This window comes from Narcine bancroftii, chromosome 7, assembly GCF_036971445.1.
Source record: "Narcine bancroftii isolate sNarBan1 chromosome 7, sNarBan1.hap1, whole genome shotgun sequence".
In the NCBI taxonomy this organism is placed as follows: domain Eukaryota; kingdom Metazoa; phylum Chordata; class Chondrichthyes; order Torpediniformes; family Narcinidae; genus Narcine; species Narcine bancroftii.
Genome location: NC_091475.1, coordinates 181,978,076 through 181,990,212, shown reverse-complemented (window position 1 = coordinate 181,990,212; position 12,137 = coordinate 181,978,076). Strand labels below are relative to the sequence as shown.

Here is a 12,137-nt window from a genome sequence, read left to right as displayed (position 1 = left end):
AAACTACATTCTGCGTGCTTGGGTCGGTCATCGTTGGGTGCAAATACCTTTTGGACCATCAGGGTTGTCAATATAGTTGTACTAGGCAAGCAGCAAGTGAAAGAACCATAAAGAGTCGAAAGTGAGTTGAACTAACTGACTTTAATAGAATTCTCACATGTGCTTAATTCCCTCAGAACCCGTTGATTCTTGCTACTCCTGGGACGTTTATGATGTCAGCCGCCAGGCTGTGGGCTTGCCCCGCACCCGGAGCTCTCACAGTCAGATCTGGCATGAACTTGCTTGCTTGTTCACCTGTTGTGTGGATGAGCTTCCACAGTTCAGAATATTTGGGACTTGTGGTAGTGATCCATTTACTCTTTACTTGAGGTACCCAAATAATGAAAAAGGTATTCAAATTACAGAATAACTCTGATTATCCAGAATTGGATTCTCCAAAATACTCATTTATCCAACATTTTTTTGCAGCCGAACTGACTGAGGACGATGGGCTCTCAGCGGTGCCAGCAGCAGACCTCGGGCTCCTGGCAGCAGCAGGGACCTCGTTTCCAAGCAGGAGTGGGAGCCTCAGGCTCCCAGCACGAGCAGGGCCTTGGTGGGGATGTATCGGTGATCGGCAGTGGCCAGCATTTTGCTTTTGGGGAGAATTAAACACTATTTTAATGCCTAAAAACCCTTACCTTGCTGTTTGTTGCCATTTAAACTCTGTTACAAGTGATTTACTGTTGCTAATGGGCTGTTTTTAAAAATGATCAGTTTTCAGGAAAAAAAACATTTATCCGAAATGGGCCCAGTCCCAAACATTTTGGATAATAAGAAGCGCAATGTACATCAAGTTAAATATTTGTGCTCAAATACAAGGAACCTTTCAGGTCTTTAGATTTTAAGAAAGAAACCTGCTGTCTGTTTGCTTATTTTCAGATCGTCTTTGTCCCTTTCTTGTACACTCAGCTATAACAGAAAATTATAGTTTGCATTTTATTTAAAATCACACCAATTGAAAGGCATTTTCCTCAATAACTATATTACAGATATACCACTTCTTCCATTGCCATCTTCCCTGCTCACTCATTCTACTCCTGTAACTGCCACAGTCAATAAACACCAAAACTAAAAGCAGCTAAACAGCTCTCGGTGTCAACAGCATGGGGTACATTTAATAAATAAACCATGTGTTCATATCTTATGCACTAAATGAAAGATATTATTCAAAAGTAATTTACTTTCAAATGTTATTCAAAAATATAAATAGCAACCATCTCAGAAGCAACACATTTCAAGATCCTCCAAAGGAGCAAGTTCACTCTTGAAACTGATGTGACTGGCTAATGGAGATCGTTACATATCCAGTGATCAACTGAAATAGTGTAGCAGTAGCTAAACGGAGTCGGGAAGAACGAGACCAGTAGCCAGTGGGCTCACTTGCACTCTGGTTGTTTATTGAAATTTCCTGCGCTGCGCCTAATAAGGCCACAGTTAGGTCCCGCCCTCATGCCAGACACATCATGACGTTACCCCGCGCGCATGCAGACCCGACCGGGCCGGCGGAAAAGATGACCGATGGTACCATCTTGACATGGCTGTTCCGCTGCTGCGACTGTAAAATGAGGGGCCGGTTCACCTGCCATCAGTGATGTGCACCGCTACACAACCTGTCCCCCAGAACCGATGATAGTGTCCTGTGCCCCAAAGTCCTTTGTTGGTTTTGCCTTCACTTGGCTGGCAGTAGGGGAACCAGTTCGCTGAAGTCAAGATGCGCAGGCTTCAGGCAGTCAGCTGTGAACAGTTCCCCCCTGCCTGCAATGTCCAATGTGAACTTGCTGCTGCGGACCACTTTGTAGGGGCCTTCATAGGGTTGCTGGAAGGGGGGGGGTGGGGGCGGCAGTGCGCACCTCAGTGAATGGACACATAATCAAGGTGGAATGGAGTCTGTGGTGTGAGGGACCCCAACCTGTCCCTCAGTTTTTGCAGTGCTGCCCCTCTTTCCGTGTCTGTGCCCTTGGTGGCGGGAAGGAATTCTCCGGAGATGGAAAGGGAATAGGAAAAGTAATGTTGCGAGGAGAAAGTAAAAAATCAGATGGTAAAGTGAGTTTTCGGGTCAACGATAGTGTTAAGAAAATTACAAAGAAAAATAGTGGGCAGAAAAATCAAAAGAAAAGGTTACAGAAGTCACTAGATATTAAAAGGACAAAGAGCATAAGGGCACTTTATCTGAATGCCCACAGTATTAGAAATAAGGTTAGTGAACTTGAGGCGCAAATCGGTACCCATGCCTATGATTTGGTAGCCGTCACGGAAACATGATTACAAGGTGACCCTAAATGGGAATTAAACTTTCAAGGCTATCAGGTGGTGCAAAGAGATAGACAGGATGGTAAGGGAGGTGGAGTTGAACTCTTAATCAAACATGAGGTCCAGGCAATAGTGACGGATGATATAAAATCTAAAGAGCATAATGTTGAGTCCATTTGGGTAGAGATAAAGAATAACAAAGGGAAAAAATTATTGGTGGGTGTTATCTATCACCCACCAAATAACAATAGTTTAGTGGTACAGGAAATAAATAGAGAGATAAGTGAGGCATGTAATAATGATACGGCAGTAGTCATGGGGGGGCTTTAACTTCCACATAGATTGGGAAAATCAAGTTGGTCGTGGGAGACTGGAAGAGGACTTCATAGAATGCATCCGCGATAGCTTTCTTGTGCAGCATGTTAAGGAACCCACAAGAGAAAATGCTTTCTTGGATCTAGTGTTGTGCAATGAGATAGGTAGAGTAAATGGTGTAATAGTCAGAGACCATCTGGGAAATAGTTAGATCTAAAACTAATATATTATGCTTAAACAGGGGTGACGACCATAGGATGAGGGAGGAATTGAGCAGAGTGGATTGGGAGCACAGGCGAATTGATGAAACAGTTGAGCAACAGTCGAAGATTTTCAAAGAAATATTTTGTAATGCTCAACAAAAATATATTCCGGTCAGGAAAAAGGGCAGCAAGGGAGGGAAAAATCAACCGTGGTTAACAAAGGAAATAAAGGAGAGTATAAAATTGAAGGCGCAGATGTACGAAGCTGCAAAGAGCAGTGAGAAACTGGAAGATTGGGATAACTTTAAGAGACAACAAGGGGTTACAAAGGGGGTTATAAGAAATGGGAAAAAGGATTATGAAAGTAAATTGGCACAAAATATAAAAATAGAACGCAAAAAATTTTATAAATATATAAAACGGAAGAGGGTGGCCAGAGTTAACATAGGACCCTTGAAGGATGAGAAAGGAAAACTGGTCGCAAAAAATGAGGAAATGGCCGAGGCATTGAACAAATATTTTGTGTCAGTCTTCACGGTGGAAGACAAGTCCAGCATGCCCAAGTGTGGAGTTAAGGATGCGAATGTTGGGGAGGGCCTTGATAAAATAGTTGTTACAAAGAAAGTAGTGATGGAGAAACTAATGGGACTAAAGCCAGATAAATCACCTGGTCCTGATGATATGCATCCAAGGGTTCTGAAGGAAATGACAGAAGTTATAGTTGATGCATTGGTGGTCATATACCAAAATTCCTTGGATTCTGGGCAGGTCCCAGCAAACTGGAAGACAGCAAATGTCACGCCACTTTTTAAGAAGGGATGTAAGCAGAAGACTGGAAATTATCGGCCAATTAGCTTGATGTCTGTAGTTGGAAAAATGCTTGAAGCCATCAGTAAAGACGAAATAGTGAAACTTTTGGAATGTAAGGGTTCAATCAGGCAGACGCAGCATGGTTTTAGAAAGGGAAGATCTTGTTTGACAAACTTGTTAGGATTCTTTGAGGATATAATGGGTGCAGTGGATAGAGGGGAACAGGTTGATGTTGTATATTTGGATTTCCAGAAAGCGTTTGATAAGGTGCCGCACAAGAGACTTATCAGTAAGTTACAGGAAAGTGGAGTCCGGGGAAGTCTATTGGCCTGGATTGAAAATTGGTTGTCTGACAGGAGGCAGAGAGTCGGGATAAATGGGAGTTTTTCAGGTTAGCAGAGAGTGGTAAGTGGGTGCCGCAGGGGTCAGTGTTAGGCCCACAACTGTTCGTCATTTACATTGATGACTTGGAGGAGGGGACAAAATGTGGTGTAGCCAAGTTTGCGGATGACACCAAATTGAGTGGAAGAGCAAACTGTAATGAGGATGTGGAGAGTCTGCAGAGGGATATAGTTAAGCTGGATGAGTGGGCAAAGGTCTGGCAGATGGAGTACAATGTTAGTAAGTGTGAGGTTATCCACTTTGGCAAGAAAAATAAAAGCTGAATATTATTTAAAGGGTGAAAAACTACAGCATGCTGTTGTGCAGAGGGACTTGGGAGTACTTGTCCATGAATCGCAAAAAGTTAGGTTGCAGGTGCAGCAGGTTATTAAGAAGGCAAATGGAATGTTGGCCTTCATCGCTAGAGGAATTGAATTCAGGAGTAGGGAGGTAATGTTGCAACTGTATAAGGTACTGGTGAGACCGCACCTGGAGTACTGGTCTTCCATATTTGAGGAAGGATATACTGGCTTTGGAGACAGTCCAGAGGTGGTTTACTAGGTTGATCCCTGGGATGAAGGGGTTGACTTATGATGAAAGATTAAATCGTCTAGGATTGTATTCGCTCGAGTTCAGAAAAATGAGAGGAGATCTTATAGAAACATAGGATTATCAAGGGTATGGATAGGATAGATGTAAGAAGGATTTTTGAGCTGGCTGGGGAAACTAAAACGAGAGGACACAGTCTCAAGATTCGGGGGAGTAGATTTCAGACAGAGATGAGAAAAAATAGTTTCTCCCATAGTGAATGTTTAGAATTCTCTAACCAGGGAAGTGGTTGAGGCTACTTCATTAAACATATTTAAAATTTTGTTAGTAAAACTTTACATGATAGAGGCATTAGGGTATATGGGGAGAAGGCAGGTAGGTGGAGTTAGGTCATAAATTAGATCAGCCATGATCCTATTGAATGGCGGAGCAGGCTCGATGGGCCATTTTTGGCCTACTCCTGTTCCTACTTTCTATGATAAAGGGGCTCCGTATACCAACTCGGCCGAAGAGGCCTGGAGGTGCTCCTTAGATGCCATCCGGATGCCAAGGAGCACCCGGGGACCTTGTCCACCCAGATGGGTCCAGTCAGGCAAGCATGAGTGCTGACTTAAGGTCGAGGTGGAAATATTCTATCAGATTGGATTGTGGGTGTAAGCGGTGGCGTGGTGGAGTTTCGTGCCGAAGAAGAAGGCAAGCTGTGTCCACAAGGTTAAGTTGAATTGTGCTCCTTGTAGTGATGTGGCCCAGTGTCCTGAACCGGGATATCCAGTGCGTGAGCACTGCCCTAACACAGGAATCAGCAGACATGTCTTTCAGGCGGATGGCCTCGGGCCTTCTGGTGGCATGGTGGAGAATGGGGTTCTCGTGAAACCTGTAGGGAACTGACAATAACGATGTGGATGTGGTCGAATCGTCGGCTGGGTGGTGTGAACTGCTGGACAGGAAAGTTTGTGTGTCTGTGGACTTTGGAAGCCTGGCAATGTGTGCAAGTGTGGGCCCACTCAGCGATCTGTTTGCATAGGCCATGCCATACAAATCACGCAACAGCCATGTGTGCTATGATCTTGATGAACGCCTGCGAGAGGTCGTGGATGGAGTGGAAAACCCGTCGTCTCCATTGACCCGGGGTGACAGGTTGGGGCTGGCCAGTGGTCACATCGCAGAGCAGGGTGCAGCTGCTGCCTGGCAAGAGGATGTCTTCGAAGAGGAGCCCAATGAAAGTGGTGCGTAAACCCTGGGTCTCTGTGGCATCTTGCGCCATTGCAAGCTCGGAATAGTTTAGGTCTGGTTTCAATGACTGGATGGCCAGCCTTGAGAGGGTATCTGCGACGACATTCTCCTTGTCAGAGAGGTGTTGAATGTTGGTGGTAATTTCCGACATATATGCCAAGTGGCACTGCAGGTAGGCTGTAGGTGAAAAGGCATAGGTGAGGGATTTGGGGTCGGTAAAAACGATGAAAGGCCTACCTTCAAGGAAATAATGAAAATGCCTGACCGCAAGGTAGAGGGCTAGGAGTTCCCAGCCAAAAGCACTGTATTTTAACTCGGTGTGGGGGGGGGTCCCCACAAATGATGGCTGACGAAGGCCAGTGGCCTGAAACGTCCGTCGACCAGCTGTTTATTGCCCCCTATCGCTGTGGCCGATTTCCACCTGACAGGGAGGTGGGATCGTCCGTTCTGGGGTGGGCTTTGGTCCTTTCGAAAACCGTGGCTGTCTCCTTGCTCCAGGCCAAGTCCTTCTGTTTGGAGGTCATCATGGCATGGCTCGTGCTGCGGCGGTATAAAGCGGTGGTAAAAATTGACCATGCCGACGAATTCCTGAAGGCCCTTGACCGTGTCAGGCCTTGCGAACTGCCCGATGGCCTCCACCTTCTCTGGCAATGGTGTTGCTCCATCCTCAGTGATCCTGCGGCCAAGGAAATCGATCACCTCCTGGCCGAACTGGCACTTTGCTGGCTTGACCGTGAGGCCAAGGTCAGCCAGGCAGGAGTAGAATTTGCATAAGTAGATAGTGTTTTTCTGCTAGCAATGAGGATGTCATCCGGGTAGATGAAAACAGTCCAGATCTCCGCCCACTGCATGCATGAGGGGCTGAAAGGTCTGCGTTGCGTCTTTAAGTCCAAAAGGCACGCGCAGGAACTTGAACCAATGTAGTGGTAGCTAAACAGAATTGTTAAGAATGAGACCAGTACCCAGTGGGCTCATTTGCACTCCAGTCGTTTATTGAAACTCCCGACACTGCGCCTAATAAGGCGACGGGAAAGTCCCATTCTCGCACTGGAAACGATGTCATGGCGTCACCCTGTGTGCATGCGGACCAGACCCAGCCAGTGGAAGAAACAGCCCCAGCAGCGCCATCTTGACGCAGCTGCTCCGCTGCCACAACCGTAAGACGCGGAGCCTGGTCACTTGCTGTCAATGATGGGCACTGCCACAATAGTGATACTTAGCTCCTTTGGGTGGATCCGTGCTTGGACTATTTTTAAAGGGATGCCCACACAGTTTGCATTTTAATTTTATGGTTTATCTTGCATTAGACATTGGAGTTTTCTTGTATTTGACACCGAATTGATCATTCACTCATTTGCAGGAGTACCAAATTCTCTACTGGTGAAATGTTTCTTTTGTTTTAATCATTTTAAAATTCTGTTTTCTAAAGAGAACAGCTCCAACCCTCCCAACAGCCAAAAATCCTGTAGGTATCCTTTAAGCATTCAAATCTTTACTGAAGAGTCATGATTGATTAGTGCTGTACCTTCTGATTTTGAACTGGGGTCTCAACTTTATGCAGAATAAATAGCATAACTGTATAGCCCCATATTTAACTTGGTACGAGTTGACTGGCAAAATTAAAAAGTATGGATAAGAGCAAAACAAAAATTTGAAATATTAAAAAATGCTGCATAATCTGGAAGTACGTGACATATCATTTTGGAAAATTAAAGGAAATAAAATCATTAGACACGTGGGTGCACAGAATCTCAGAGCTTCAAAATATGGAAATTGTAAAGAAAAAAGTGGAACATTGGCTTTTTACTCAACATGTCCTGAACCCCATTTAAAATAATAATATAAAAAGGAAGAAAAATATTTGCAGTTCACCTCTGAGCACAAAAACAGAGGAAGCGGTAGAGTACACAGGAGTAGGGTGCTCTCAAAAATATTTGGGGGATAACAGGAATAACAAAATTTGGGAGCATGCATTCCTGACTCACCGAGGCGAATGATTCTACAAGAGTGTGGAAAAGAAAAACCTGGTATTTGACAATTTAATTGTCAAGAGCATACAAAAATTTCCGTAAAAACAAACTTATTTCAAATGGCATCTGGTATTGGAGTAAAAAGCATCACGATCAGAAAATTTTCAAATAGGATTAATTGAATTATATATGGCAGTAACAGTCTAAGTAGAAATCAGAGAAAGAGGGGAAAATATGGATGGATATCCATAGTAAAAGGTTTGGTCAGTAAATATGAAGATGCACATCTTCAAAAGTTGGATTATTTCCAGTGCCAGGAGGAAAACAAAGGTAATGAATCACAAACATGTTCAAACTAATGGGCAAATGTCATCAAATATTATCCCATTATGTTATTAATAGCATTTTAAATTTAGTGCCAACTCAACTGCAATGTAAATTGTTGAGCAAATTCTGTTTCCATTCTAAAAGGCAAATCATCACAAGATTAAAATGTTAGCATTATCTGTGAATGATTGAAATGCACATTTCAAAAGAACTTTTTATATTATAAAGCAAATTAAAAATATATTTTGGGGTTTATTACAAAAAAAATAAAATCTTTTACAAGTCAAAACAAATTGTTCTACATTTAGTGTCCCTCGAATTATTATTTTGTAATCTTAAAATATAACAAAAAGAACTTTGGTTACTCACCTTATGAGCTGGTACTAGGTTTACAAGAACAGTATCCAAAAGTTCCTGAGAAACAGTGTCCCCTTCACAAACAATGGAACTCATCAGATCCACCATGTGCATATGAACTTTTTGGTTATGCCCATTGCTACAATGTATTCAAAGAGACAAAATATATCACGTTTAAGTAAATAATAAATAATTTATCATGATTTATTACCTCAATCTATTATTTCATTCCTGCAAAATCCAAATACAGGTAGTCCCTGACTTACGACAGAGTTCTGTTCTGACCGACCGGTTGTAACTTGAAATGGACACAAGTCAGAAATTCACTGTATCTGTTTTTATCATTCAACAAATCCAACATGGCGGCTACTAAGGCCAGCTCTTGTGAAAGGTTGGCCACCCCTGCCATAAGTGCTATTTTCCAAAGATAGGCACCTACTTTCACCTCAAAGGCGTAATTTTTATATTTACAATATTTGTTTTCTACTTTTTAAAAAAAATTATACAAGTTTTTTTCAGTTCTATGTAAAGATGGTTGTGACTACCTGTACTTTTTAATTAAAACCCCGAAATTCAACAGCACCATCACAACCTACACATTATTTGAAACAATACAGAGGCTCAGCATCAGCTTCCTTTCAAAAAATAAATACAGGTGACCCTGACATTACCGGGGAGGGCATGGAAACACATTCCTAGAAAGCATTCCATGTGTGATTTTTCATTACATAAAGCTGTGTTATATGCATATGCAACAAATAATATTTTTTTTTGAAACTATTTATTAATTTTAACATATGAAGAAAGTAAGTAATTCACGTACAGAAAAAATACAAAATAAAGTAATACAAGTACAAGGTAACATAGTTAATACAATACCAATCTCGGCATCTCCCCCTAACAACTAAAAACTAAGACTAAAAAAAAACTATTTTTAACCCCTAAACCCCCCCTCCCCACCCCCACGATAAAGAGTGAAGAATTAATACTATTAGTATAATTTAAAAAAATAAAAAATATATCTTAAAAAAAAATCGATATATATAAAAAAACAAAGAAATATATTAATTAAGTATTAATTATTAATCCAAATTTTTTTTATTATATAAGAATATATATGAAAAAACAAAAACAAAAAGAACTTAAACGAAAAAAAACCAACTAATAAAAAAAACTAAAAAAAAAGAAAAAAATGATTAATTCAAACTTATTTAAATTGTATATAATCAATAAATGGGGTCCACTTTAACATAAAAAAACCCCAACTCTTACCCCCTTACCCTCTCTTAATAAGATCCAAAAAAAAGAAAAAAAGAAAGAAAAAAGGGAAAAAAAATAATTTTAAAAAATTATTTAAACAAAAAAATCCCCCTTCACTCTTTAATCTAATAATAGAAAAAAAAGAAAAAAAAACGGGTAGAAGGTTAAAAATACCCCCTCCCGTCTAAACTGCGCTATGTGGTAACTCCCAAAAAAAAAATGGGTGTGAGATAACTCACACGTAGCAGATGACTTTCAGGAAATAGTGCCTATCCAGTTCTCTCCCCCAACTCTCACTTCATCTTAAACTAACATCATCATTATTTAATATCCCTTTTTTTTTGAAAAAAAGCATTAGAAAAAAAAGGACAACTCTTCTTTTAATCAGCTCCAACTGTCGAGTCACCATTATGACCATTCCTTCTTGGAGCACGGCTCTTTTCTTCCATCTCTTGTCTCCTTGGAGATCGCGGCGGACTATATCTCTGTTGAAACTGAGTGACTGGCAGCTCTTGAGCAAATGCTATAGCTTCCTTTGGAGAATCAAAGAACTTTGGTTGGTAACCATCTTGAAAAACCTTCAAAACAGCTGGATATCTAAAGGTTGCCTTATAATCTTTCTTCCACAACAACTCTTTAGCAGGGTTAAATTCCCGTCATTGGAACATAACCTCTTAACTCAAATCCGCATAGAAGAAAATTCGATTATTTTGAATCATCAAGGGTGATTTTCTCTGTTGTGCATTTCTAATAGCCACTCGTAAAATTATTTCTCTGTCGTAATAATTCAAGCAACGAACCAAAACAGGTCTTGGACTTTGACCTGAAATAGGTCTTCTACGCAAAGCTCTGTGAGCATGTTCCAGTATTATACCTTCCGGGAAATGTTCTTGACCCAGCACCTGCGGAATCCATTCAGTAAAAAATTTTCTTGGGTCTGGTCCCTCCATACCTTCCGGCAAACCAATAATCTTTATATTGTTCCGTCTGGATTGGTTTTCCAAATAATCAATTTTTATTTTGAGTTTGTAAGTCTTCAACCATTTTGGTCACATCAAGAACTTGATCCCGTATTTCGTCTATATCTTCTTCACACGAATTAAATTTATCTCTCACTTCAAGCTTAAAAGCTCCAAACTCAGCCATCTGTTGAGAATGTATTTTCACCAGGGTATTAAACCTAGTACCAAGTTCAGTCATAATCTTGGATAATCCCTGCATTGTATAAGATAATTGAGATTCAAGATTCACAAGAATCTTTTCAATTGGAAGAGATTCTGGCTCAACAGATTCCTGCTTCTTCTGCATAACCAAAGGATCTTCTGTTCCTTCCTTCATTCTGGTTGCCTTCCTTGTAGTATGACTGCGTGTGGAAACCCCAGCCACAGCCTCTCCAGCAATGACTGGAGGACGCTGGCTGGGGTTTTCCCCAGTCCATAATGTATTAAGTTCTCCCAGTACATCAAGTTGTATAGGTTCTTCTATCTCAAGAGGTGCAGTTTGCAGCGCCACCATTTCAGTTGACAAATGCCTTTCCCCAGCCGGTGTTTCAGCTGGTAATACTTCAGCTGATGATACTACAAGCGGTTCATTCATAACATTGCCGTCAGATGCTACTGCGCATGTGCGAACCTGAGTAACTCTTTGTTCTAAAGGCTGTTTGGCGCCCTCTTTAGGGGGCTCTACCGATGTAACATAGAGCTCTGCATCCGAACACTGTACCTCTCTCCCAGGATCCATTTCACGCTGAGTCCCGGTGCCTTTTCTATAGGTAGGCTCCAAAACTTTTGGAAAATGTAGTTTTTTGATGATCTGTTGTCGTTTTTTTTTGCTCTTTTTCACCAATTGTACCATCAGAAGTTAAATTAACAGCACTGAAGTTATCTAAACTTGTAAAGAATTTTAACGGGCATTTCTAGACAAAACAATAAGATAGAGTCAGGAGAGGACTGGAAGGCACGTCTGATCCTTACGCCATCTTGCCACACCCCCCCCCCAACAAATAATATTTTGACATTTACTTTTTTCTCGCCGCACAAATTCTGTGACAGCCAATTTTATTCCTTCATTTCTGGGTAGTGATTCACAAATTCTGCCAAGATGAATTTCTATAACCTGAATGGTTGTAACGCAGGAGTCACCTTTATAAGCGATAAATGCTAGACATGGCAACTGCAGAAATAATCTGCAAGTGATTTTAAAAACATTCCTAAAACACTTTTAAAGTGCAATCACTGTAGTAACATAGTTAAACATAAGTTAATAATAGCAGAAATATCCAAATAACCAACATTACTTTTTAAATAATAAATGATGAATACTAATCATGGCAAAATAGAGAACTCTACTCCTTTTCAAATAGTAAAGTGGTAGCTTGAAAACCAAGAGAGCAGACAATGCAGTTTAAAGTCAGATCCAACAAAACCACGTCAGCACAGAA

General features: G+C 41.2%; 1 protein-coding gene across 8 annotated transcripts in view; it reads right to left on the bottom strand.

Annotated features, from left to right (window-relative positions):
* pds5b (PDS5 cohesin associated factor B) overlaps nucleotides 1-12,137 on the bottom strand; it is a 275,445-nt gene that overhangs the window by 169,887 nt on the left and 93,421 nt on the right. For all 8 annotated transcript variants that reach the window (XM_069891626.1, XM_069891625.1, XM_069891623.1 and 5 more), the window contains one exon: nucleotides 8,450-8,576. In XM_069891626.1, the coding sequence (XP_069747727.1) occupies nucleotides 8,450-8,576 (127 nt within the window). The remainder of the gene's footprint in view (nucleotides 1-8,449; nucleotides 8,577-12,137) is intronic.